Raw genomic sequence first — 25,652 nt, 5'->3', positions numbered from 1 at the left:
AAAAATTTAGACTATATGCAGATAAAGAAACCAAATACAGGTTTAAAATACCCAGAATCTTCATTTATTAGAAGTAGCAACAGTACAATTATCCCTTTTTTAAAGTGTCATTCCATTAAACAAGTATTGATAAAATGTGTGTGCTAATTTTCTCACTATAAAGATACTAGAACAATAAAATTATTTTCATTTATTTGCTGATTCAAAGAATTCACTTTTTATCTGTCAAAACAATATCCTGACATCCTATATCACAGACCTCTTATACCCCTCTCCTTTCATGCAAAGTGGTTGATAGATAATAATAAAGAAAACCCCAAGTATGTATAAGTTTATATAGTTACTTGGATAGAGATTTACATTTGAGATCTCCTGTAGTGCCTAATACACATCATTAAAACAAATTATAAAATAACAGGAAATCTAAGTACCTTTAATACTGCTCATATGCATAATGAATCACCTGATACTTCAAGCATATTTCAAACACATTAAATTACATACAGACTATAGTTTCCATTGAACATAGCTCAAGTAAAGAGAAACAAATCCCAGAAGTTCTAAATAAGAACAGTTCTATTTCCCTAGTTCCTAACAGGTTGGGGAACAGTCTGAAAAGTGTAAAGGACTGACATGCCATCCTGACATAATATTTGCTTTTTTAACATCACTTTGGTTTTAGTTGGTTCCAATATACCTTGTTGCTCTGCTTTTAAGAAATAACGGTATATTTTTAAAAGGATAAGCAAAAATATGAAATAGGTCATAGCAAAGAAACCCCCAAAAGCAAAGATATTTGCCAAGGAACAGAATAAATTGCTAGGAATAGAATAAATTGCTGCTTCTCTATGCTTTTTCAAAATGCTTCAGAATTAAGTGCAATTATAACTTATTAGAAATACTACTGGAAACATTTGATTGTTGGCATAGAATTCCGATTAAAGAAATGTATATACATAATTCACATTAGGTTCCAGAGAAATATAGACAAGATAACATTTTCTGGGATTACAAATTTTTACCAGGTAGTTCTTTGGACAACTGTGCTAGATATGAATTATCCACCTATGGCAGATATAAAATACTTTACAATATAACGATTTCTTCCTTTAGTATTAAATGTTATATCAGTAATATGAACTATTAATTATCTGGCTGAAAAAACTGTAATTTAATAAAAACTAAATTTCTAATATAAAATATATAGCCACCCTTCGTTTAGTATTTAAGGCACCTAGAGAACAGTTTTAAAAAAACTAACAGCTTTCAAAAGAATACTCACATTTATTTATTTGCCAGGTCTTTTCCCACCTCTTGTTGAAAAAATTTTAAATTATTGCTGTGAAAAACTCAGCACCATAGATCAAATTAGAGTTGCAATCCATACTCCTTCCCTGTCTGGATATCTCCCTTCCAACACGCAATTTACAAAAAGGAACTGATGAAAGAGGATGGCTAAGTGACAGGTAATTTGGTGCTAAGCCATATTCACAATGACATATTTTAAAGAGGTAAAACTAATTAGCTTATTGCAGTTTTTCTCTTTTAGCTACACCTTTGTTAATATTTATATACAAAGAACCTGAACCTCTGCTTGTCTATGCAAATTAGAAGGTCACCCAGGCAATTTCTGAGAAGTGTGGTAGTTGCTATTTAAATAAAAATTGTGAGTGCATAAATCATCCACATATGTGCATCTTGGCACAGAGGAAGAAGGATAACTTAGAAGTCAAGGCAGGGACAATGCCCAGGGCTTCTGAGACAAACTATGTGTCCATGAATTGCTCTGGGACTCAGTTCCCTTATCCATAAAATAAAGCATCTCAACTCAGAGACCTCTAAACTCCTTTCCTCCTCTACAGAACTGCAGTTAAGCAATGAAACAGTTAAAACTGCCCTGGAACTTTCCTGGTGGCACAGTGGTTAAGAATCCGCCTGCCAATGCAGGGGACACAGGTTCGAGCCCTGGTCCAGGAAGATCCCACATGCCGCGGAGCAACTAAGCCTGTGCGCCACAACTACTGAGCCTGCGCTCTAGAGCCCGCGAGCCACAACTACTGAAGCCCACACACCTAGAGCCCGTGATCTGCAACAAGAGAAGCTACCGCAATGAGAAGCCTGTGCACCGCAATGAAGGGTAGACCCCGCTCGCTGCAACTAGAGAAAGCCCGCGCGCAGCAACGAAGACCCAATGCAGCCAAAAATAAATAAATAAATTTATAAACAAAACAAAACAAAAACCTACCTTCCTCCATTTTGTGCTTTTGAATCTTTTAAATAATGGTGGCTGTAGTCTTCCATTTTTTTCCCCAGTTCCCATAGTCCCCATATACACCTAAGTACACTAAATTCTTTCTCGCCCAAAGTCTCAACCTTATATCTCTAATTCTACTGCCTTCAACTGGATCATCTTAAGTTTTGGTTCCTGGGTTCTTGCTAAGCCTTAAATATACAGACACCAGGCAGGAAAGTCTGACCTCCGAAGAGTGCTACCAAATAGTAGATTACCTTTTCACTCACCTATCCTACCTCTTACCTGTTTTGCATCAGTTCTGCCATAAGTTTTAAGATGGGAGTTGTACATGCTGGCTCTCCATACCACTGCTCAACAGCCCTCTGAAGAATGGGAATATATGTTGGGTACCTTTTATAAAGCCTGTTAAAGAATTTAAGGGTCAAAAGAAATATTGTTTCTGAAAATTGGTGCCACTTAAAAAGAAAAAAAAGGAATCCACATTTCTTCTATGTTTAGCATACTTATGAAGTATCATGTAACATATTTAAAGAATTATACTTAATACTGCAGGAAAGGAAAATAAGTTTAGTTAATGAGGGTAAAAAATTTGAATTGCTATTATCAGAGTTTGCTGGGCATCAAACTACTTAAGAAAAAAATGTTGTTTATTATGTAACTTTTAAAATACACAAAAGTAGAGGGAAATAGTAAACCCCATGTATTTATCTCCCAGCTTAGAAATTATCTACATTCTTTTATTTTAAGTTGTTGACTTAACTCTGCTTAGTCCCACTACAGCCCCAAGGAACGCTGGGGATGATAGCTTGAAGAAAAAAGCTTTGGGTAATTTTTAATCTCAACTCAAGGTCAGTTTGCTAAAAGGTAGTCCCTTCTACACTCAAGGAGAAATTCTCAAACAGCCTCATCAATACCAAGGAGTGCATGCCTCTGTTAAGTCAATGGCTGAGACCACCAGAACCTGGAAAACTCTGACTCAGCTCCACTGACCCTTTAACCTGTAACTGGCCTCCTCCTAACAAATGGACACAGAAATATAAAATTAAGGCCTAAAGCTGCAGCAGAAAAAACCCTTCCTATGCCACTACCTTCATTTCCTTTTTCTTTTCCTAATCCCTAAATCTGTCTCTTTCTGATGTTTTTCAATGTACTTGTCTTTTTGTTTCAGATGAAAGTGCTGAACTGAATCACCTCATGTTGTTCCTTTCCTGTGTGGTATGGGTAGTGATCTCTATGGTGAGAAAGATCACAATTTTCTTCCCTGCTCTTAGAATAAATTTCAAGTTCCTTAGCATGGCAAACAAGGTCCTTAATATCTGGTCCCTGCCTACCTCCAGTCTCGTCTCTTAGTGCTCCTGCCCTTATCTATGGTTCGGCCATTCTTAATTCTCTGCAAATCCACTGATGCGGACTCTCTCTTGTCTCTATTCCTCTATACGCTGCTTTGTCTGCTTAACACATTCCAAACTGTATTTCAACATCTAGCTCAAGTTTTACTTCCCCTGGAATGGTAAAACTTTCTCTTTTTTGTCAAAAGGAATCAATCTCTTCCTCATCTAAGGTCAATGAGCACTTTAACCACGTCTCTCTTATAACAAACTGTATTACGGTTGGTTGCTTGTGTTACCCGTCTGCCCCATTAGATAGTGAGTTTCTCAAGGGCAAAGACCTGTGCTTCCCTACTATGACCCTGTTAATTCCTGTTTGTCCCTCATATTTCAATATACATGTCAATTATTCCAAGAAGTCTCCGTGACACCTCCCCTAATCCCGCATGACTAAGTGTGTCTCCTGTGTAAGGCTCTGGTATCCTGTGTTAGTGCTATCATAGCACCTTATCTCTCCTATTATATGCTTTTTGAGAGCACAGCGTAGGTACTTATTGTATGCATGGACCTGGCACAAAACAGATTTCAATAAATATTTGTTGTGGTAAACCTGCCAACCTAAAAATGAGGTGTAGCATACTTGATTAGACCTACCTATTTGATTCTTTTAAGCTATGCATTTCACTTTGAAGCTTCAGGAAATAATTCACATAACACTCAGTGAAAATAAGCCCTTAACTACCTTAAGAGTGTCAGGCTCCCTAAAAGTGCAAAAAGCAATACTTTTGTCCCCCTAGATATACCATGTTAAGGCTGTATTTGAATATATAGGAACAATTTAATTAAGTATTTATTGAAGGCCTATTCTATAAATGTCTTCTCACTGTTAATAGACTCTCTGGACCCATCAGTGAACCAAACATTAAAAAAATCCCTGCCCTTGTGGAATTTATATTCTAATAAGACAGAAAATAAAATAGATATATGATCTTTTAGAAAGTGCTACAAAGGAAATAAGGCAGAGAGAGGAGATGAGAAGTGAGCGTATACGTGTGAATGAGGTTTCAGTTGGATGAAAATGAAAAATATAAAATCAATAAACTTGATTATTAACTCTATTTTGTCAGATAACTTATTGTTTTATTTTTTTCTATGGACTAGAAAATCTGTTATTTTTGATAGATGGTAGATACTCTGTGCTATGTACTGTGCCAAGGATCCAGTGATAAGTAAGACATGGCTTTTTTTCTTGGTGAATTCATGCTTGAGTCTGGGTGGTGCACACGTAACAGTAATGCTCTGAGTACCAAAATTCTGAAACAGTGCCAGAGGAGTACAGGTGAGAAAATATTCCACCAAGAGGTCTGAGTACAAACTCAGTGATCATGAGTGGGAAAGCATCTGGAAGACTCATCAGGAGACTGAAAAGACCCAAATCTCAGAACTAAGAATATCATAAGCACACAGAAGCCCCTTTGCAAGGCATTCTAAAGACATCAGGACCATCATATTTTTCAGAGCACACTGTACTTACTAGGGGATAAGGCCCGGGATATGAGGGGATGCTCCCTTTTCTGTGTGGAATGAGAGTGGTGCCAACTCTAATATGCTTCTGACAGAGGTGACTGCCACAGAGAAAATGAGTGATTACTGGAAAGCACAGTAGAGGTCTACCAAGCAGGGAGGTTAAAAGGGTTTCAGAGTGAGAGTGCCAGACTCAGATTACATGGTGAGAATCAGAACCCACTCTAGTTTAATTTTCCAGTGGCCTTGTGAGAACTATGTATATATGGATAGGAGGAAGACAGTGGGAGACCTTAGGTAGAAGTGGCACAGATCTAATTGCTTTCACCTAGATCTCCTCAATGGATTCCTAAGGTCAACACCAGATAAATAAAAAATAAAAAAATTAATGATATGCTATTGCCTTATAAGATGCTAAATATGAAAAACTGAAAAGAATGAGGTTTCCTTCTTGACGACATCCATCCATCCATCCATCCATCCATCCATCCATCCATCCATCCATCCATCCAATAGTTACTTACTATGTGCTGGACCCCAGGAAAGCATAAATGAGTAAAAAAGTAATTCTTTTCCTCTGAGATTTCACAGTAGAGAAAGCATTCTAATATACTAGAAGGCAACAAAAGAGGTTTTTGTCAAAAATTTTAGGAGATAAGAGTGTGAGGATGTGGTTCCAGAACAGAAATAGCCTGCTAGTTCAGAGCTTAATTGAAAGGTATTCCTTGAATGTGAAACATCTATACCTTTGTTCCTGGAGGCAAATGCTGCTGGGAAGCCTTCTCTCTTTCCGTCTGGCAAATGCCTATTCATCTTCCAACACCTAGCTCAACTTTTACTTCCCTGGGAAGCCTACTTTTTGCCCCAAATACCAATCTCTTCCTCTTAAATGTTCATATGGTCCTTTGCATGCATCTTTGTTACAATACATTGATGGTTTATTAGTTACTTGTTATGGCCACTAGATTATGAGCTTTAAGGAGCGATCCATTTTATTCATTCTTATAAAAAGCAATCATTTTATTCATTTCTCATGCCTGGCACAATGCACTCAAAATATGCCTGTTGAACAGCAATTTTTCAGGTTTACTTTCTCCCCTATTTCAGTTTGTCCAACATACTGCTGACTATTCTCTTCTTGAAATACAATTCTGATTCTGTTAGTCAGTCAAAATCATCAATTGCTTTATACCATCTATGGAATAAGGGTCTCAGTTCCTTAGCCTGATATTCAAGGGTCCCAGACAACCTGCGTGTCCAACCATAAAGTAAGTGTATCTTTAACAAAACATCTTCTCTACTACTCTCCTTCCTCAACCTGTGCTTAGACCAACTAAAAACCTCTTACTTCACAGTTCCAATAGTCCAATCCTACTTATGTGATAAGACCCAAAGAAATATCTTCACCTTTACAGAGCCTTTCCTGATGCTCCAGTGAAATGCAATCACTTTATTTCTATCTTTGTTATGGCACTTATCACCTTCTGTATTTTATTACAGTTGTTTAGGTAGATACCTAACTGACTCTATTAAACTGTAAGCTCATTTTGGGGTGGGATTTGAGTCTAAGAAATCTACATCCCTCATGAATCCTAGGACAGTCCTTAGCCAAATTTGCTGAATAAGTGAGCAAATCGGATTCCTTTGTCTCATTCCATATTAGGGAAAGGAACTAACAACAGTGGAGGGGTATATTTACTTTGTGCCAGACACTGTACTAGGCCCTTTATATATGTCAGTTCACTCACTTCTTACAACATATCTGTGATGCAAGTATTATTAGCCCTGTTTTACGGAGGAGAAAACTGTGATTCTGAGACATTAAGTAATTTACCCAAAACCCCACAGATTGTTAAGTGGTGAACCCAGGACTGGAACCTAAGACTGTCCTATTCCAAAGTTCTTTTTCTTTTCCCTACAAATCTCATTGTCTTGCCTTGTCTTTGTAAAATGTGTTTATGCATATTAAACAACAGCACTGACTGCATGACTGAAAAACAGTGTACTCAAAGATCAGGATTATGACAATTAAAAGAATGAGTGTGAGGAAATAGCATCACACACATTCTTTTATTTTTATTTTTTTCAATTTCCCGCTGGGTTTTTGATACTTAAGTGTAAGTATGATCTGGAAAAAGTTTAAACAAGGCGACTAAATACAGTGCAAGGTAAGGTGCTTTTATATTGTTGCATTCTCACTACAGGGGCAAAGAAATAGCAGTGATTCTTCTTCTGTTCTCCAGTAGTGGGACAATTTATCAACATGGTTGCTGTGTAGTTTCAGGCAATTTAGGTTTGGAAGGACAGAGTGATAAGCAATGTAGTTCGTGTACCAGTTAATGCAGTCAGTGTTTATAGAAATGTTTTTAAATTAAATAGCTAACCACTAAAATAGCATTTTATCAAATAATCACAATAAATAAAATGCATTTTGACTTTAAGATGACATGTGCTCTTATAGGATGTTTCTTCTGTATGCTAAGGACTATACAGCAAATTAAAGAACACACATTTATGTGGATAAAAGGCAAATAAACTTTCTCCAGCAGTAATATGAGAATCATCACTGACGGTTTGACATATCAATATTTTAGGAAGAATAAATGACTTTCATATCCATGTTTTTTTTTTTTTTATCATACACTTGCTCATTTTTACATTACTAGAATACTTTGGAAAGAATCTGTACTCTATCACCTGAAACTGCTTAAAGTATTTCGAAATATTTTAATAAAGCTCTTTGAATTATCAAATAATGTAACTTTTAAACAAATTTTACTATTATTATAAATATTTGCTCTTTTATCCCTTGCCCAAAGGAAAACTATAAATCTTGCCTCAACTGAATGAACACCATTTATCATATTCATTTTGTTGTCAATACAATTATGAAAAGCCTTTGGCCTTTTCCCAAGGAAGCTGATTTGCTACTGAAACTCAATTATTATAAGCAAGGCCGGTACCAAGCCATCCTGTTTGGCAATCTAACATAACTTCCTGCATAACTGACACTTCGCCCTCCGTCCCTGACCCTAATAACATCAACGTCTACAGTCAGATGGAGGAGACAGTGGTTTCTAGTCCAAAACAAAACAGTTAAGTCCCAAGGTTTTCCGTTTGCTATTTTCTGCCATCTGCTGGACAAAAGTTTCATTTCAGATAGGTGCCCAAAAGAAGGAGCAAAGTGAGGAAATGGAAAACAGACTTAATTAAAAACTTAAATTACAATATGTTCTATAAATTTTAGGCAGTATCAATTATGACAGATATTTCTATTCTTTGATGCTAAGGGGAAAGTTCTTATCTAAACTCTTAGTTAAGATTGTTGCTGAGGGAAACGTGAAGCATTAATTGCTGGACCTCCTAGAGTTGTAGGTTGGTTTCAAGATCACCATCAATTTTAAAGTGCTAAAATTAGGTTTTTACAGTATTTCAAATAAATGAAAGTTTTTGCTTTGTGAGCTTCTATTTATGTTTAGAGAAATGAAAGGGTCATATGTAATTCCAGTTTATTCTGCATAGTTAAAAGAGTTGTATGGCTTTCCATGTTAAAATCTATGATCTCTGTACATGTACTTTGTATGCTGATATAAAGACATACATGATTTCTAAACGGCATGGAAAATTCTTATCTCTAACCCTTCTATGGGCACATAAATCTGATGAGGTAGGTTTTAATAGTAAGTAAAAATGTAAGGAAGTATTCAAAATTAACGTTAAATGATTTCTTAAATGTGTAGCGTTCTCCCTGAAACATGCCCAGATCCTGTTAGTTATGTTTTCGGCCATAACTGTGCCACCAGTACTTGAAGATTGCCTTTAAGAAGTTTCTTTTGTAATTTAATTTATGAGGGACGTTTCTTTTGTAATTCAATTCATGAGGGAAGTTCTTAATTTATGATAAGAAGCGTTTGAAAAGAGCAACTGACAATGTAACTTAAAAAGTAACTTTAAGGTTACAGAATTTTCTTACATGCTCTGATGGTTTCATGTATAAAGGCATGAAAACATATGTTACACTTACATGACTTGCATAAACTATCACTTTCTGTTAAGATCAAAGAGGATTCATACAATATTGTTAAAACAATATTAATAGTAACCATTTATGACTACCTATTATGTTCTAGACATTATACAAAGTGCGTTACCTACTTCAATGGTTACAATAGGCCATGATACTGGATGTCTCTTTTTTCAGATGAGGAAACTCAGAGAGGTGAAAAGACTTGCCAAAGTTTACACGGCAAATGGAGAGCTAGGAATTCAAGCCAGGTCTGCCTAACACCAAATCTTTTTACTACTAATGATGAGGCATTTCTGTGGGGGGATGTTTGTTTCCTTGTTTATTTATTTTGCTGTCTGTACTAAGCCTTGGCAAAGGTAAATTCAAATTTTATATCAAATGAAAATCCTAACGATTTATTTTCCCCTTTTCATGTCCATTAATATTTTCATGATGATGAAAAACTACAGCATGATAAACTGAGCCTCAAAGAGATAAAGTGACCTCAGCTCTGCTATTTGAGATAGAGTAGGAATCCAAATCTCCTCGAAAATGCCAAATGGTAGGATCCATTGATCTTGAGTTAGAGACGTCAGCCCAATTATCCCTGCAACCCCAACATAAACAATCATCTGGGGATGTGATTTTTTAAGGTGTCAATATTTAATGGCACCAAAAAAGTGACCTCTCTGAGCTGGGTCTCCAAATGCTGTGCTCAGTTATCTGTACTGCTGCCACTGTGCTGTAATTTTTAGCTGATTACACATTAGTTCATTTAGCTTTGTTTCCTCTTCCCTACTGTGCCATACTATTAAACGAAAGCCAGGGGCCTGGCATCCCTCTGTGCACAGAGCTGGTATTGTCACAGTGTAATAAGGATACATCCAGTCAAACAGCATGGTGTAGCTGGTCTTTGTGTTCAGTGCAAAGGCAATCCCTCGAAGATCTCTTGCCAGCCCGATCAACATACGCTGTCAGTGGGAAAGAGACACAGTAATTGATTTTCACGTTAGCACAGAGCAGATGGAGTAATAATCAGGCAATAATGACCACATATCTGATTTTGATTCATTAGCTAAAATGTCTCGCTCAGATCTCTTTCTATAGAAAATCATAGACTTTTTAAGCAAACAGACCATCAAATCTGCTGACCAACTCTGCTTCTTACAAATTGAGCTGAGTCATAATTCCAATAGCTTAGAAACATTTAGATTCCTAAAATACTTTGTTTCTGAATAATGCCAAATTAGAAAAAAAAAGAGTATTGATAATTCCACGAAACAGAAATGTACAGGGTCTAGACATTATTTAATAACAACAAATCTTAACCACATTGGCTTGCAAGAAATCAGTCCCACTATGCAATTTGGAGTCTAACCTGAAAGCACACTGGCATTTAAAGATCCCTAAGGAATATCTTTAGTAACTTAGGACAAAATGAAACTGGCCAGATGACCTATTGGTACCGTGGCATACCCAGAATGGCATTCACATTCCCCAAGCAAGGAAAAGACATAAGGAAAAGAGTTCTTCTACACTCAATATCAGAACACTTGAATTTAAACCCAGCTTTACTTCTTAACTGTAAGACTTAAGGCAAGGCAAATTATCAGTCTCAATTTTCTCATCTCTAAAAGGGGTTAATAATGCCTCTCTCACAGAGGCGCTGTCAGGAATAAATTTAATAAATTTATATAAAAATGCTTAACAAGAGCCTGATACAGACATAAGTGTTCCATAAATACTTAGTTTTAGAGAAAACAAAACAAAACAAAATGAAAACTTGACTCTTAAATAGAAGACATCTGACTTGTACTCTGGACTCTTAATTAAGCTGTCCTTAGGAAGTGAAAAAGAAAACCCATGAACAGATGCTAGAATGTCAGAACAAAGAGTACAAATAAACATAATTGAAAAACAAGGGGGTGGGATAATTGAGATATGCAACTGTGATTTCTGAAGAAATTTCAGTGGAAATATTCTGCCAGAAAATGGTCTCTGAACTATTTTATCAGATTTTCTTTTCCGCACACTTTGGTAATAAATGAAAATCTCTTTAGGAAGGCATTTAAATTATCATTAAGGACTTGGAAGTGAATGCTGACCCTCATCTTAATGACTAAAAAAATTTCAAAGTAGGAAACAGTTTATGTCACAAGTATCTGTTATTTTTGATCCCCCTTCCCCGATGCCCCATACCTAAAAGGTGACTCAATATAACTGGAAGCTGTTTATAAGAATATTCAGTTTCTATACTGTGTAACAGCTTATAGAATGATGGTAATCTGAATCTATAAACCCTGAACTTTTGTTTCTGCTTCTTTAAATAACTTATTCTTTTTCCTTTCATAATCTCACCAGTCCTTGTTTTTCTATAATCGGCTAGTCTCTCTGTGTAGTTCTCTTATGTGACTGCTATTTTTTTTAAACCATTTTGCTTTTTATGTAACCTGTTTTCATCACCTGGAACCTATTCTACTCTTTCTCAGCTTTCCACGTTTCCTGCAGCTTCCAGAACAGAATATGTCTTCTAAGAAGTCTTTGAACAATTCTATTCTAATTCTCTTGGTAGTCTTTCTCTTAAAGTGGCCTTTTTTGATTCTATTTTTATTATGCACACTTACAAATTACAGGCTACTCTTCAAATAATCTTCAGTTTTCACATATACATAAGGTACTCATCACCATTCAACTCTAAATCAGTCAACAGGAACAATAAGTTTTACTTTGTGTCTAGTGCAAAAGGCTCTTAAAATATTTTAGACTATCCTTATTACACAAAAAGGTTAATATTTATTTCACCACAAATTTTTTTCTTAAAAGACACCAAGTTAATAGAAGGGCTCTAACTGACTCAAATCTATGAAATTATATCAATTTTAGAAAATGTTATTCCAAAGCAGAGGAAGCATATGACAATATAATAACTAAATATGTTTTCAAAAGATTCGACTGAGCAGGAAAATGCAGTGTTAATGTGAGAAACAGATCTCTCATGCTCAATCTTTTATCTCAAAGCAGCAAGAGAACTGTAATAATCTACACAGACACTCAAACAACACTAAGGAAGTACTTTCTTGACAGTCAAAACATACCCAGTTCTGGTATGAGACCAGGAAAACTGTTAACAAGGAGCTCAACCAGGTTATCAAACAATCTCAGAGATCAAGGGATGATCTGAAATTTGGGGGAGGAAGAGCCACAATTTACCATCTCACTTAACACACTACAAAGAGGTTTATTTCAAAAGTTGCCTTTCTCCTACAGTTAGTCAACACTTGACTGACCTGAAAAATGAGAGGTCCTTATAAAGTGAGGCTGTTTTGGGGAGTGGGCAGGTCTGGGGTATCTAATCCTAAGGATTCCTTTTTTGGATAGTTCAAGGAGAAACTGCTCAGTGCTGCAGTCTCCTGCATGGTGAACGGCCGTCTGTGTGCCAAGTGTGAGACGGATGGGCTGGGAAACAGTTGAAATGCGGCTCCTTCCACCCTGACCTCCAAAACAGGGTTTCTAATGGAAAGTCTGACAGACCCTTTACTGTAGTGGCACTACTGGGGGCAGCTATAATATTATCCTCATAATTCTACTATATAATAACAACAAAGAAAAAGAAGGTGAAGGGTCATTGTGCTTTGTCTTTAGAATTAAGATGGCTGTCTTCATCCTTACAGCATACTCTTAATTCTGGAGACACATCTTAATAACCTCTAAATAGTTCCAACAAAAGAGCCGTGTCAGAGGAATGAGCAGGCCCCAAGGTGTTTCAACTGGAGTGTTTTCATCTGCCTTTATTGCTCTATCCCTCTCCAGAATTAAGGCAATAACCTGTGATAAATTATTCAGGAACTGCTACAGGGATCAAAGCAAAATCATTCTGTTAAAGTGCTGTTTGCAACATTTGGCACTTAGTGCGAAAACTTTTAATGTGCGCATGCTGAAAATCTAGGATTTTAAATAATTTAACATTGTGGAGTTTTTACGAAGGGACTAAAGATAGCAGGTTCCTATTTAACTGCTCCTCTTCCTCCTAGAAGTTTTCATTCATTTCCCTTAAAACTGATGACGTCATGGCCAAAACAAAAATGATGCATGGGGAGTCAGAGTACTGGACTATATTTTACTATGGGTACAATCACAGGGGGGAAACATGTACTGTGAACTAACGCTTTAGAGCCAGGGTTTGTCACAGCAATTTCTTTCTTTTTTCCTTTCCTTTGAAAAGAGAAACCCAAGACAAAAATTCAATGTTCTCTTCAATTTTATTAGGACTAAGTAAGAGAACAAAGCTATAAATTTAAGAGTTTTACAGCATTTCCTCCTCTCACAACCATATTTCAATTTGGCAATGTAGGTCCTTAATGCTTATGTTTATCCTGAAATCCGCATTTGAAAAATATCTATCAATAGGCAGTTAGAAAATCCTGGTAATGGTTGCAAATTAAATGAATTTGGCAGTCCTGCGGCATTTTCATAGAGATATTTTAACGGCATCACCGCCTGTGGATTGGAATACTAAATACTTTATTGAAGAACAAAACAGAACTGTTTTTATCTCTAGTACTTGCAAAATGAAGTACCTGAAAGCACTTCTGCATGTATTATTTATTCATCACGATAGAAAAATAGCCTTAACCTAATAAATTACATTTAAAAGCATTTAGTGCAAAAGTTTTGTTTATGATAAAGCAACAGATTTAGTTCTTTATCGGTAGCTTAAAGCACCAAGTTTTCTTTATACAAATTAGACAGATGGTGCTTACAGTAGAATTTACTAAAGGTCTGTCACAACAAATGCAGCCAAGCTGCATATTTAATCACTGCAGAATCTTGTCTACCTGCAGCTGCCAACTGCTAATCCAATTTCCCTGATAAATGTGGCAAGAGACACGATCAGCAATAAAGAGCATCTAACTCCATTTTCCTGCAGGGCGTCTTTTGATGAACATTTAGGACGGAAGCACGGAGTGCACTGTGTGGCCTTGGTTCGTGGCAGCTGCGTGCATTCTGAGGCACAGTTCTCAGGTTACTCACTTAATTCTGCCACTATCATTACGTTGCTATTGATCTCAGTAGCTGTTGCCTACACAGCATTACTCTAGATGAAGCTGAATCAGGCAGTTATCATGCATCAAACTTGCTCAAAAGCCTGGAGATTTCCCCTTAATTACTTGTGATTTTATTTGCAAATACCGTTAAAGTGTAATCAAGCAGTCACTTTCCAGGGTCGTTAAGAACTTGCTGGTTTAGGGATATATCACTGGAACTCCATTAAAAATGACTCTAGGAAGATGGTTTCTATCAAACTAGATGGGATTACATCAAAACAGGCTTGTTGTATAATGAAATCTTCAAATGAGACAAATGTAATTTTTATACAGATAATGTTTTTCAACCTCACGGCTTCTTTTTGATATAAAGGGCAGCAATAACCACCTTAAAGTTGCAAAGATTTTTTTGGTCATTAAAAATATTTGGGAGACATCTAAAAAATATAGCTAACCTGAGTAGAAACTCTGGTGAAGAATTTCAGCAACACTATAAACACAAAGAAAATCTCTAAGATCCTTTTTTGGTTTTAAAAATTCTATGACTATTGCATGTTATAAACATTCATTTCAAAAACTCTATGTCAAAATAAAAGGTATAGTATTTGGTTAATTATTTTTTAGTACAAGAATTACACTAAATAATCACCAAAGGCCATCATTCTTCTATTTGGCTTCTTACTGCTAATTTTTTTTTTTTTTTTTTTTTTTTGGTAGAGAGAAGAGGAGCCATGCAAAATGACCGTCAATATTTTCAACACATTTCAAATAACAATGAAACATAACTCAAGTATCACCAACAAAGGTGCCTACATTCTCGGTATATATTTATTAGTCTTTTAAGAATAATAACCAGTGTCAATCTATTTAATACAGCCCTGATACATTAGAATTTCAGAAGATGTTATTCCTATTTAGCAGATCTTGTGCTCCCCATCCCCCATATTAAAATATGGGGCTGTTTTGTCACAAACAGCTTGCTACACTTAAGGATTTTACTAATAAAACATAATGTTGTCTTAGATATTATGACTGTTGCCACAGCTGAACTGACTTGTCAAATCAATCCTAATATGGCTCCCACAGGCACATAAAAACCTTATTTAGCTATCAGTTATCCTAATCACTTTGTTCAGTTTAAGAATGCAATACTTCAAGACCAGCTCCTATTTATACATATATGCCTAGCCATTTAATAAAGTCTTGATTTATACAAATTCTTGTTTAAAAATATTTAGAGATGTAGTATTTTAGCATGTGTACATTTGTGCATTCCTCCATATAAATATGTTGAAACATATAGTGCGGGGTAGATGAGGGAATAGGGACGTTTAAAGTGGTGTACCCACGAGAAATGGTCTTTTAAAAGATACTGCCACGAGAGACAAATGCATCATCTAACCATAAGCTATCTGAAATCATTCGATAACCTCAAAGTCCATTTGTATAAGAAACTAGAAAAGTACTTATATGAAAAGTACAACTCAAAGACACATGCAATTGGGAAATTAAGATTGATAAAGCACAAAGCACACACAAATATGCAGACCTTTTTCTGAATCTATACATCCTAGAATGAACAAAATCGTCTTTTCTCATGTTTGGAAACAAACCCACCTTTACATCTTCTTGTTTAAAGTTGTTACTGAATATCTGTAACACTGTTTCAAAAGAGACTGTAAGAGGCAGCATGAAATTCTCAAATTCGTCCTCATCTTCGCCTATCAGAAAAACAAAAGGGTCATTACGGTTTAAGATGCATGCTACTGTCCATTAGCCTCCACAGTGAGTGCTTCATTCAGGCTTAGAAATGTTCTTGAGGAGGGGTCAGCCTGCATTCACATCCATACCACATTTTGTGCTTTGGCTCATTGAATATTCTGGTGTTTTGCCTTCTCTTTTGCACCAAATGAAATAGCAAAATTACTTACCAGCCATTTTTTTTCCTGGCTCTTTATTGGATCAAATAGACTTATGCCCCAGGCTTCTCAGCCCTTCAGCTCTTAGGGCCCCCAGAGCTTCCCTAATGCCTCAAGGAAAGGCACTTTCAAAGCCTCAGAGAACAGGATCTTTTTTCCCTTTCTCTTTAGGTGCCAAGGCCCTAAAGGGCTCACAGACTCAGGTGCCCAGATAGCCCTAAGTTATTATTCTCTTTTATTTATGTTCTTTTTTATTAATTTGTTAAATAGATGTCAGGGAAACTTTTATCTCCAAAGGGGATGGGGTCCCTCATGGGTCATTTGGATTTTAAGTACATTCTCCATGAGTACACTTCCTTTTGCAATAAGCTTCTTTTTCTTTATATAAGAAGGGGAAAAGAGACATTTTCTATTGTTTTTTCACTTTGAAGGTAGAATCTTCATTTAACATATGGATATGTTATACAATTGATAATTCATCCTTTTCAAAAGGGGTTTCCTTCAAATGAGAAAGTTTTCTCATTCATCCTATGCCACAGGGAATTGTGAGTCCCACTTTACTGATGAAGAAACAGGCAGAGAAATGTTAAGCGACTTGCTCAAGGTAGCATACTTAGTTGGAGGTGTAACTATACTGTCCAGACCTCCTGATTTCTGTGCTAGCAGTTTTTAAATAGAGAATTAGAGAGGAAACCAGATCTCAGAGAAGAGATCAGTGGTTCTCAAAGCTTGGTCCTTGACCTAGCAGCATCAGCATCACCTGGGAACATGTTAGATATAAAATCCCGGGTTTCATCCCAGATCCAGCAATTTTTGTTTTAAGAAGCCCTCCAGGTAACTCAGATGCATGCAAATGTTTGAGAAACACTGGCCTATATATTATTCTACAGATAAGGAGAGCGAGATCCAAGGCCACATACACAGAAAATCAATGGCAGAATCAGGATCTTTTGACTCTTAAGGAGTGGCTGATCTGGCTGACCCTGATCTTTTGTGACTTCTCTTTTCCCTTTAACCTTACATACTTTGTTTCTGGAGTCCAACAGATTCAGGGACTTAGCTTTCTTCAGAAAGAGATGTCAAAAGGCCAATGAGTCTTTCCTAGTATGCTGTTCGACACAAGGATCAGGGTGCTAGGTGAAGGGGAAGGTAAACCAAATTATAGTGACCTCGTGGTGCAATGGTAGTATGTCTGACTCCAAATTATGATCCCTGCCCTGTCAACTAGCTATGCGACCAAGTTACTCCTCTTAGATACACCCTCTGTCAACTGTGGATAACATTAGAGACCTTTATAGGAGCCAGTTTTATTTTTCAAAGCCCAGGTCAAATGATAGCGTTCCTAATGTCTGAGCTAAGCTCCCCTTCAAGTACTAAGATCCTACTGCAAGTATTCCCCTTCTCCCTTTGGGTTCTCACAGCATTTTGTCTGATTCTTCACCTTTGTCTGATCCTTTAGATAGCATTTATCAGTCTGCTGTGAATGGCAGATATTTTAGCAGATAGCTAATACTAACACTTAATAATACCACCTATATCATTCTACCACTTCCACCATTTGATGAAGGTTACTGTGGGGATTAAATGAGATAAAATTTATAACGTGTATATGTAAATTATTAGATCTATCAGCCTACACTGATAGTATCTTTGGCTTTGCTTCTGGAGAACCGAGACTGCATCTTTTCATTTCTCTGTGAAGGAGAATGATGTAGGTTAAGCCCCTGCAATAAACAGACCCAGTGTCTGGCTCCACCATGTACTGTTTAACTTTGGATACTTAGCTGATCACTTTGTGTCTCAGTTTTCTCACCTATAAAATAAGGATAAATACCTATCTTTGAGGATTATTGTGTATATTAAATGTTTTAACACAGGAAAAATAGACGATGCGCCTAGAACAGTGCCTGGTACATGTTAGGGAAATACTGTATTTGAGTGAAAAGTAGTTGCTCAATTAAAGGTAAATTTTAAACATACCTTATTTTCTTAATACCTAACATAGAAAAATTACTAACTGAAGCAAACATCAAATCCTTAAATATATAATACATTATATTTTAAACCATGTAATTTTACTCTTCTAGTATGGAATTAATGAGAACAGTGATAATGATCACCGCAGGCAGATAAGGGTGCTAGACAGAGTGGATGCTTTGAAAGTTCTATGCTTGAATCCTGGTTCTGCTACTATTAGCTGTCTGCTTTTGGATAAAGTCTCTTCACTCATCTGTAATTAAGAGACATAATATTTACTTCATAAAGTTAGCTGTGAGGATTAAATGACAAAACACTTGTAAGCCCCCTTGCTCAGTGTCTGGCACTTAATAAATGATAGCCAGGAGCATTTTTGTTGTTTTGAGTTTAACATGAACTTAACAGAGGTGATTATGGTGGTCAAATAAAGTGTGACCACGAGGTTGCCAGACCAATACCCTTCCTCTGGGAGCAAGGTAAGGATGTTTACTCAGAACAAAGACAAACTCAGAACTTGAACATTTAAACCCTTCCTTAGTATACTGAGCTACAGATCAAAAAAACTTCCTGATTCCATTTCTTTCCTCAATCAAATTTTGAGGCAAATAGGGACATCAGGAGCACAAGAGAAAGCCACCAAAATGTGAAGGGAGAAGTCAAGGAGCAAATACTAAAGAAAGCAAGGTGAGCGGCAATTCTACTTAAATGTCACTTCCTCAGAAAGGACTTCACTGACCACTCTAAAACAGTACCACAGTGTGTGCCCTCCCCCTTCACCTACTTTCCCACCCCATAAACTACTTTACTTTCCTTATGGGACTTACTATGACTGGCTATTAATTTACATATTTATTCATTGTCTTTCCTACTACAATGTAAGCTCCTTGGAGAAGGAACTTGGTCTGTTTTGATCACGACTGTATCCCCAGTGCCTAGAGGAGGGTCTGGTGGTCAAGTAATATTTGTGTAGTGACTGAATAACAGTAGTTATTTCTTGAGTACTTTTTATGTGCAGTCAATGAATGTGGTACTTAATTTACTTAACAAACACCTATGTAGCTCTTACTACCTTCAAAGCACTGTTGTAAGTCATTACCAGTCACAACAATCCTGTAAACTAGTATGATGATTTCCTTCATTTTACATGTGAACAGAGAGGTTGAAGGAGTTAAGTTGTTTGTCCAACATCCTCTGCTTGGTAAATGCCAGTGAACCAGGGTCTCCAATTAGTTCTGCTTTACCCCCCAACTTCATGTTCCTCCCCCCATGTCTCTGATGGGGTGGAAGGTGTCAGAGGTAGGGACTGAAGTCAGGGTCACAAAATCTTGACTTTGCAGTTGCATGAAGTCAGAAGAGGGTGAAGAACAATTAGCTTGGTTCTGGTGAGGAGAAAGGAATTCCTCAGCAATCACTTGAGTTTAAGGTAGGCAAACGAGAGACACTGGTGCATTATTCCTATAGAAACGTTTATGTTTCAGTTAGCACTGTTCCTATTACTGCAATGTGATATGTTGTATCATCTAAGCTAGAAAACTGGTCATTTTTTTTTTATCTCATGCAAACAACTTTACACAACATCTATTAAGGATTTTTTCCTCATTTGTATTACCCACGGAGGTATCATTTACTGTTTCTGATACGAAAAGAGAAAACATGTGCTCTTACAACTTTACATTCAAGTATGCAGTCATATATTATATTTAGTATGCTGAATCTACATGTGATCATTTTATGAATAATCATGGAAGCTGCCAGTTTTTTTTCCTAACAAGACGAGGGCCCAGACACCAGTATAATTTGAGGGTGAAGTGCCAATTTATAGGCTACTATTTTCATTGGCATCAGAAAGTAAATACTAACGTAACATCCTAAGTTCTCAGTCATGCATAGATAAAAATAATATTCCTCACTGTCGACTTAAAAAAATGCACAACATGAGAATTGCGAGTTATTTTATCTGGGGCAAAATGAGGACTACAGTCCGGGAGACAGCATTTCAGATAGCTCTGAGAAACTGCCCTAAAGAGGTTGGGGGGAAGGTCAGTATACATGTGATTTTGGTGAAGGGGGAGTACATGCAATCAAACACATATTTTTTGCAGAAGCTTTTTGCCAGTCTTGTGAAGGTTACTGCTAGTCACAAGGAGCAGACGTCACCATGAAGGATTTTAGTGCTTTTCTAGATATGAGGAGATACAAGAATTGGGCTCATAAAATTGTCTCCTGAAAATATCTAACTATCTGAAGACCTGTTCTGCCAGTTTTTTTCCAGTGCACAGAGCGCCTCATCTCTGCTCTCCACCTTGAACTCCTTTCAGGGGCTGTTGAAAGTCAGCAGCTACAGCAGCTCATGATTTAATCCTTGTAGAGGTAGATGGCAAGTGCCAACGGCAAGTGCCAATCTGTAATTGACATCAGCTTTCAGGGAAAACCCAAAGCTAAATCCCCTCTACTGGATTTCTGAGGATCTGATTCAACAGAAAAGTTATTCATTTTATGAATTTCAATTTTTTTTCCTTCAGAGAAGTCACATTAAAATACAAATAGTAACTATTTTAGTATGTTGGCTCTCAGATATTTTATTTGTAGGACACTTCATTTGTTATTTTGTATAACTTAAAACCTAGGTTGGTGGGAATGTATAATGGTGAAGCCAATATAATATGATGCAGCCACTGTGGAAAACAGTTTGGTAGTTAGTCAAAAAGTTAAACACAGAGTTGTCATATGACCCAGCAATTTTATTCCTAGGTATATGTCCAAGAGAACTGAAAGCATATGTCCATACAAAAACTTAACATACGAATGCTCAGAGCAGCATTATCATAATAGCCAAAAGGTGGAAACAACCCAACTGTTCATCAACTGATAAATGGATAAACAAAATGTGGTATATCTGTACAATGGAATATTAGTCAGCCAAAAAAAGGAATGAAGTACTGATGTATGCTAAAATATGGATAAGCCTCAAAAACATTATGGTACATGAAAGAAGCCAGATACAAAGGTCACATATTATATGATTCCACTCACACTAAATGTCTAGAATGGGCAAATCCATAGAGACAGATAGTAGATTAGTGGCTGCCAGGAGCTGGGGGTAGGGGTAATGAGGAGTGACTACTTTAAGGTACAGGCTTTCTTTCTGGGGTGATGAACATATTATGGAATCAGATAATGGTGACAGTTGCACACCTTGTGAATATTCTAAATACCACTGAATTATATACTTTCACAGGATGAATTTTATGGTATGAGAATGTCACCGCCCCCCAAAACCACCACCACCAAAAATCTGGGTTTGCTTCCCACCTCCCCCCCTTAAATGTAAACAGTGCAACTTCTCATTTCCTCAAATTCAAATGCACATTGCAGCTGGGTTACTGGGGGGTTAGGGGAGTGGCCAAGGAGAAGCAAGTAGTAATAAATGATGGTAGCCAACAGTTACTGAGGATTTATTGTATGATATGTATCATGTGAAATACTTCGGTATTAGTGATAGGTCAGTATAGTAGGCTGAATAATGGCCCTCCAAAGATGTCTACATCCTAATCCTTGGAATCTGTGAGTATGCTAGGTTATATGACAAAGGAGAATTAAGGTTGCAATCAACTGACTTAAAAATAGAAGATTATTCTGGGTTATCCAGGTGGGTCCAATGTAATCGCAAAGGTCCGTGAAAGTGTTAGAGAGAAGCAGAAGGGGAAAATCAGAGAGATGGCAGCATGAGAAGAATTTGACCAATCTTGGAAAAGGGGGCCATGAGCCAAGGAAAGCAGGTAACCTCTAAGTTGCAAAAGACAAGGGGACAGATTCTTCCTCAGAGCCTCCAGAAAGGAACACTGCCCTGCTAATACCTTGATTTTAGCCCAATGAGACCCATTTGGGACTTCCGACCTCCAGAATTACAAAATAATACATTTGTAATATTTAAGCCATTAAGTTTGTGGTAATTTGTTAAAATAGTAATAGGAAACTAATATATCAGTAAAGATCAGGTCTAATGCCATGAAGCTCTTAATGAGAATTAAGAGGAGAGGCAAACAAGGAGATACAGAGACAGTGAGTGAAGAAAATACAGCTGACCCTCCATATCCATAAGTTCCACATCCTCAGATTCAACCTACCAGAGATCAGAAATATTTAGGAAAAAAAAATTCTAGAAAGTTCCAGAAAGCAAAACTTTAATCTGCCATGGCTGGCAACTATTTACCTAGCATTTACATCGTATTAGGTATTATAATTAATCTAGAGATGTTTGAAAGTATACGGGAGGATGTGTGTAGGTTATTTGCAAAACTACGACATTTTATATAAGGGACTTGAGCAAATGCAAATTTTGGTATGGGGGGGCGGGGTGTCCTGGAACTAAGCCCCTGTGTATACTGAGGGACAAATGTAACTCGTTTAAAACCAAGTACCAATGGGTAATCTCATAAGAGCCAGTGACTTCTGCAGGTCTAGGCCCATATCATCTGCTGTTCCCCAGCACTTTATTAGGATAGCACTTCTAAAGTTCTATTAAAGGGGCTTCCCTGGCGGTGCAGTGGTTGAGAATCCACCTGCCAATGCAGGGGACACGGGTTTGAGCCCTGGTCCGGGAAGATCCCACATGCCGCGGAGCAACTCAGCCCACGAGCCACAACTACTGAAGCCTGAAGCCTGCGCACCTAGAGCCTGCGCTCTGCAACGAGAGAAGCCACCACAATGAGAAGCCTGCGCACCACAACGAACAGTAGCCCCCGCTCGCCGCAACTAGAGAAAGCCCAAGCGCAGCAACAAAGACCCAACGCAGCCAAAAATAAAAATAAATAAATTAAAGTTCTATTAGAAAAAGGCTTGAGAAATGTGCATAGCTAGATTTAACTTGGGCCCAAATTTGGTTTTCATTTCAGTTTCCCTCTAAACTGCCTAGGAGTTTTAGCTGGCTTTGAAATAACTTATGGTTTTGGGCAGGGCAGGATGTTTTAGTATCAGTCAGGAAGTGTCATCAGCTCTTGCTTCTATAGGAAAATAATAGCCCAAGTTCTAAAGGTAGAGTAGCTGCATAAAGGGTATTGGATCTGCCTCATTTGGAGGTCCCAGTGTCAGTCAGTGCCCCTAACAGTGCATTTAATCAAATATCTGTCATGATTAATACATACTGAGTACTTGTTTTGTGAAAGGAATTGTTCCAGGCCCTTTCACACATGTTTATCGTATTTAAGCCACATGACAGCTCTTCAAAGTAGGTATCTCCATTTAATAGATGAGAAAATTGAGGCACACTTTAATTCCTCTCCCTAGGGAACCAGAATGTTTATTTTAGTTCCCAGAAGAAAAATACACTGCCTACTGCAGACTACTTACTCCTTTTCTAGCAAACCTATCCTCAAAGTTTCATCCCTGAAGCATCTCATTCCCTGGGGTGCTCTGGACTCTCTACCCTCAAAACCAGGTAAGTTATTAACACTGGATCTGGACTTAATGGGCTGCTTTCTGCCTACAGGGCCAGCTAATTAGTCTTAATTATCTCATTACAGATTCTAAGTATTTCCAGCTGCTTTTTTACCCCTATTGTCCACTTCCCCTCCCCCCACCAAATGTCTATTTTCCAGATAGTCTGTGCCAAGTCATGGACACAGGTGATATATTGATGTATTCTTCCTATTTATCAGAACATCAGCTATTTCTGATCAAGCTTCTCACTTTCTGAATCCTCCTGGGATATCTACCTCTGTGTTATTTTTTCCATGAGAAGAAATATGCTTTAGCCAATTATTAGACATAAGAACAAATTTCAAAAACTACATTTGACTTTCACTGACCACAGAACTGTAATATACAAATAATAAACATGAATCTTATCTGTTTGATAGAGGTTTGGAAAGTAATCCCTTCTCCCTTCTTCTCACTGCCCCAGAACCTCAAATCAATCATTCAGTCCAAATAGTTCAAATACAAATAAAGAAGAAAAAGTTACACTGCCTAATTGATTGAGAATGTGAAAGGCAAAGTAACAGTTTAGCAAAAGTGAATGAGAATATGTCGTCAGAGGGCTACAAGTTATATGACTGACCTTCCGCAAGTCATTTAATCTCTCTGTACCTCACTTTTCTAACGGATAAACAATGCAATAATACCTATTTCATGTGGGCTGTCCTGAAGATCAAATAGGAAAATGTATGTCAAAGTGGTCTGCAAACTATAACTTTGTAAACAAACGTTAGTTATTATTAATAAAGAAAAGGAAAAGTTTCTTTCCTCAGTGTATTTTTACTTCTATCTTTAGTAGCTATTTCTAGAATACTCTTCCCTTTTTATTCAAGTCATTTACTTGCTATTTAAAATTTTTCAAATTTAAGCTAGAGGTATCTTCAGGTGCCAATTACCTATAATAAGCCACAAAAGTAGATGGATACTATGCTACCTTCATCCCTAAAGAGAGAACTCTCTCTTAGTGTCTATAAACACCATTTTAATATTAGTATCCCCGTGATCATTAAAAGTATGACTGTTTGTTAGAGTTTGAATATCTGAGGAAGGTACTACTCAGATCCCATCAACATGCTTCTCATCTGAGTAGTTCAAGATAAGGTGCAATCACAAAATGTCCAAGGAAAATAAACTATGACACCGAGCAATCCTAAACCTGTGGTTGGTAAAAACTTAATTTGCAACTAACAATATTTAGTTCTCTACAAAACAAAATGCTTTGTTGTAGCTCTTTCCCACACTTCCCCTCTGCAATATTTGTCAACTGAATTCACCTCCATTCAAATTAAACAAAATAGAAGGTTTTTATTTATTCAAGTATTTTACACTGAACAGCTCCCTGGAGCTGTTCGCCATTTACTGACTGGAGGTTCGCCATTTACTGACTTGGGTAATACTATCTTTCCTTTAGTTTATTAGATTGACAAAGTTAATTTAAAAATAACCTTGGGAACTTTAAGTGATTCTTGGTCAGTCACTATTTTCTCCTGTATGTATGCTATCTCATGAAGGGATTTTTTTGCATTAATTTTTTTTTCTTTCTCTCTCTCTTTTTTTTTTTTAAATATTTTTAAAGACTTAAACATGTTTTTTTTTTTAATATACATATATATTTTTAAATTTACGGCTGTGTTGGGTCTTCGTTTCTGTGCGAGGGCTCTCTCTAGTTGCGGCAAGTGGGGGCTACTCTTCATCGCGGTGCGCGGGCCTCTCACTATCGCTGCCTCTCTTGTTGCGGAGCACAGGCTCCAGACGCGCAGGCTCAGTAGTTGTGTGGCTCACGGGCCTAGTTGCTCCGCAGCATGTGGGATCTTCCCAGACCAGGGCTCGAACCCACGTCCCCTGCATTGGCAGGCAGATTCTCAACCACTGCGCCACCAGGGAAGCCCTCTCTTTTTTTTTTTAATTAATTAATTTATTTTTATTTTTGGCTGCGTTGGGTCTTTGTTGCTGCGTGCAGGCTTTTCTCTAGTTGCGGCAAGCGGGGGCTACTCTTCGTTGCAGTGCATGGGCTTCTCATTGCGGTGGCTTCTCTTGTTGCGGAGCACGGGCTCTAGGCGCGCGGGCTTCAGTAGTTGTGGCTCACGGGCCCTAGAGCTCAGGCTCAGTAGTTGTCACGCACGG

At 37.3% G+C, this 25,652-nt stretch overlaps 1 protein-coding gene across 1 annotated transcript in view; it reads right to left on the bottom strand.

Annotated features, from left to right (window-relative positions):
- The window catches only part of RANBP17 (RAN binding protein 17), a 307,370-nt gene that overhangs the window by 55,253 nt on the left and 226,465 nt on the right, over positions 1–25,652 (bottom strand). The window contains exons 19-21 of the mRNA XM_061188467.1: positions 15,775–15,878; positions 9,995–10,083; positions 2,537–2,644 (exon numbers count right to left, since the gene is read on the bottom strand). Of these exons, the coding sequence (XP_061044450.1) occupies positions 2,537–2,644; positions 9,995–10,083; positions 15,775–15,878 (301 nt within the window). The remainder of the gene's footprint in view (positions 1–2,536; positions 2,645–9,994; positions 10,084–15,774; positions 15,879–25,652) is intronic.

The sequence above is a fragment of the Eubalaena glacialis genome, chromosome 4 (genome assembly GCF_028564815.1).
Source record: "Eubalaena glacialis isolate mEubGla1 chromosome 4, mEubGla1.1.hap2.+ XY, whole genome shotgun sequence".
Lineage (NCBI taxonomy): Eukaryota > Metazoa > Chordata > Mammalia > Artiodactyla > Balaenidae > Eubalaena > Eubalaena glacialis.
This window is presented reverse-complemented; position numbering and strand designations above follow the sequence as displayed.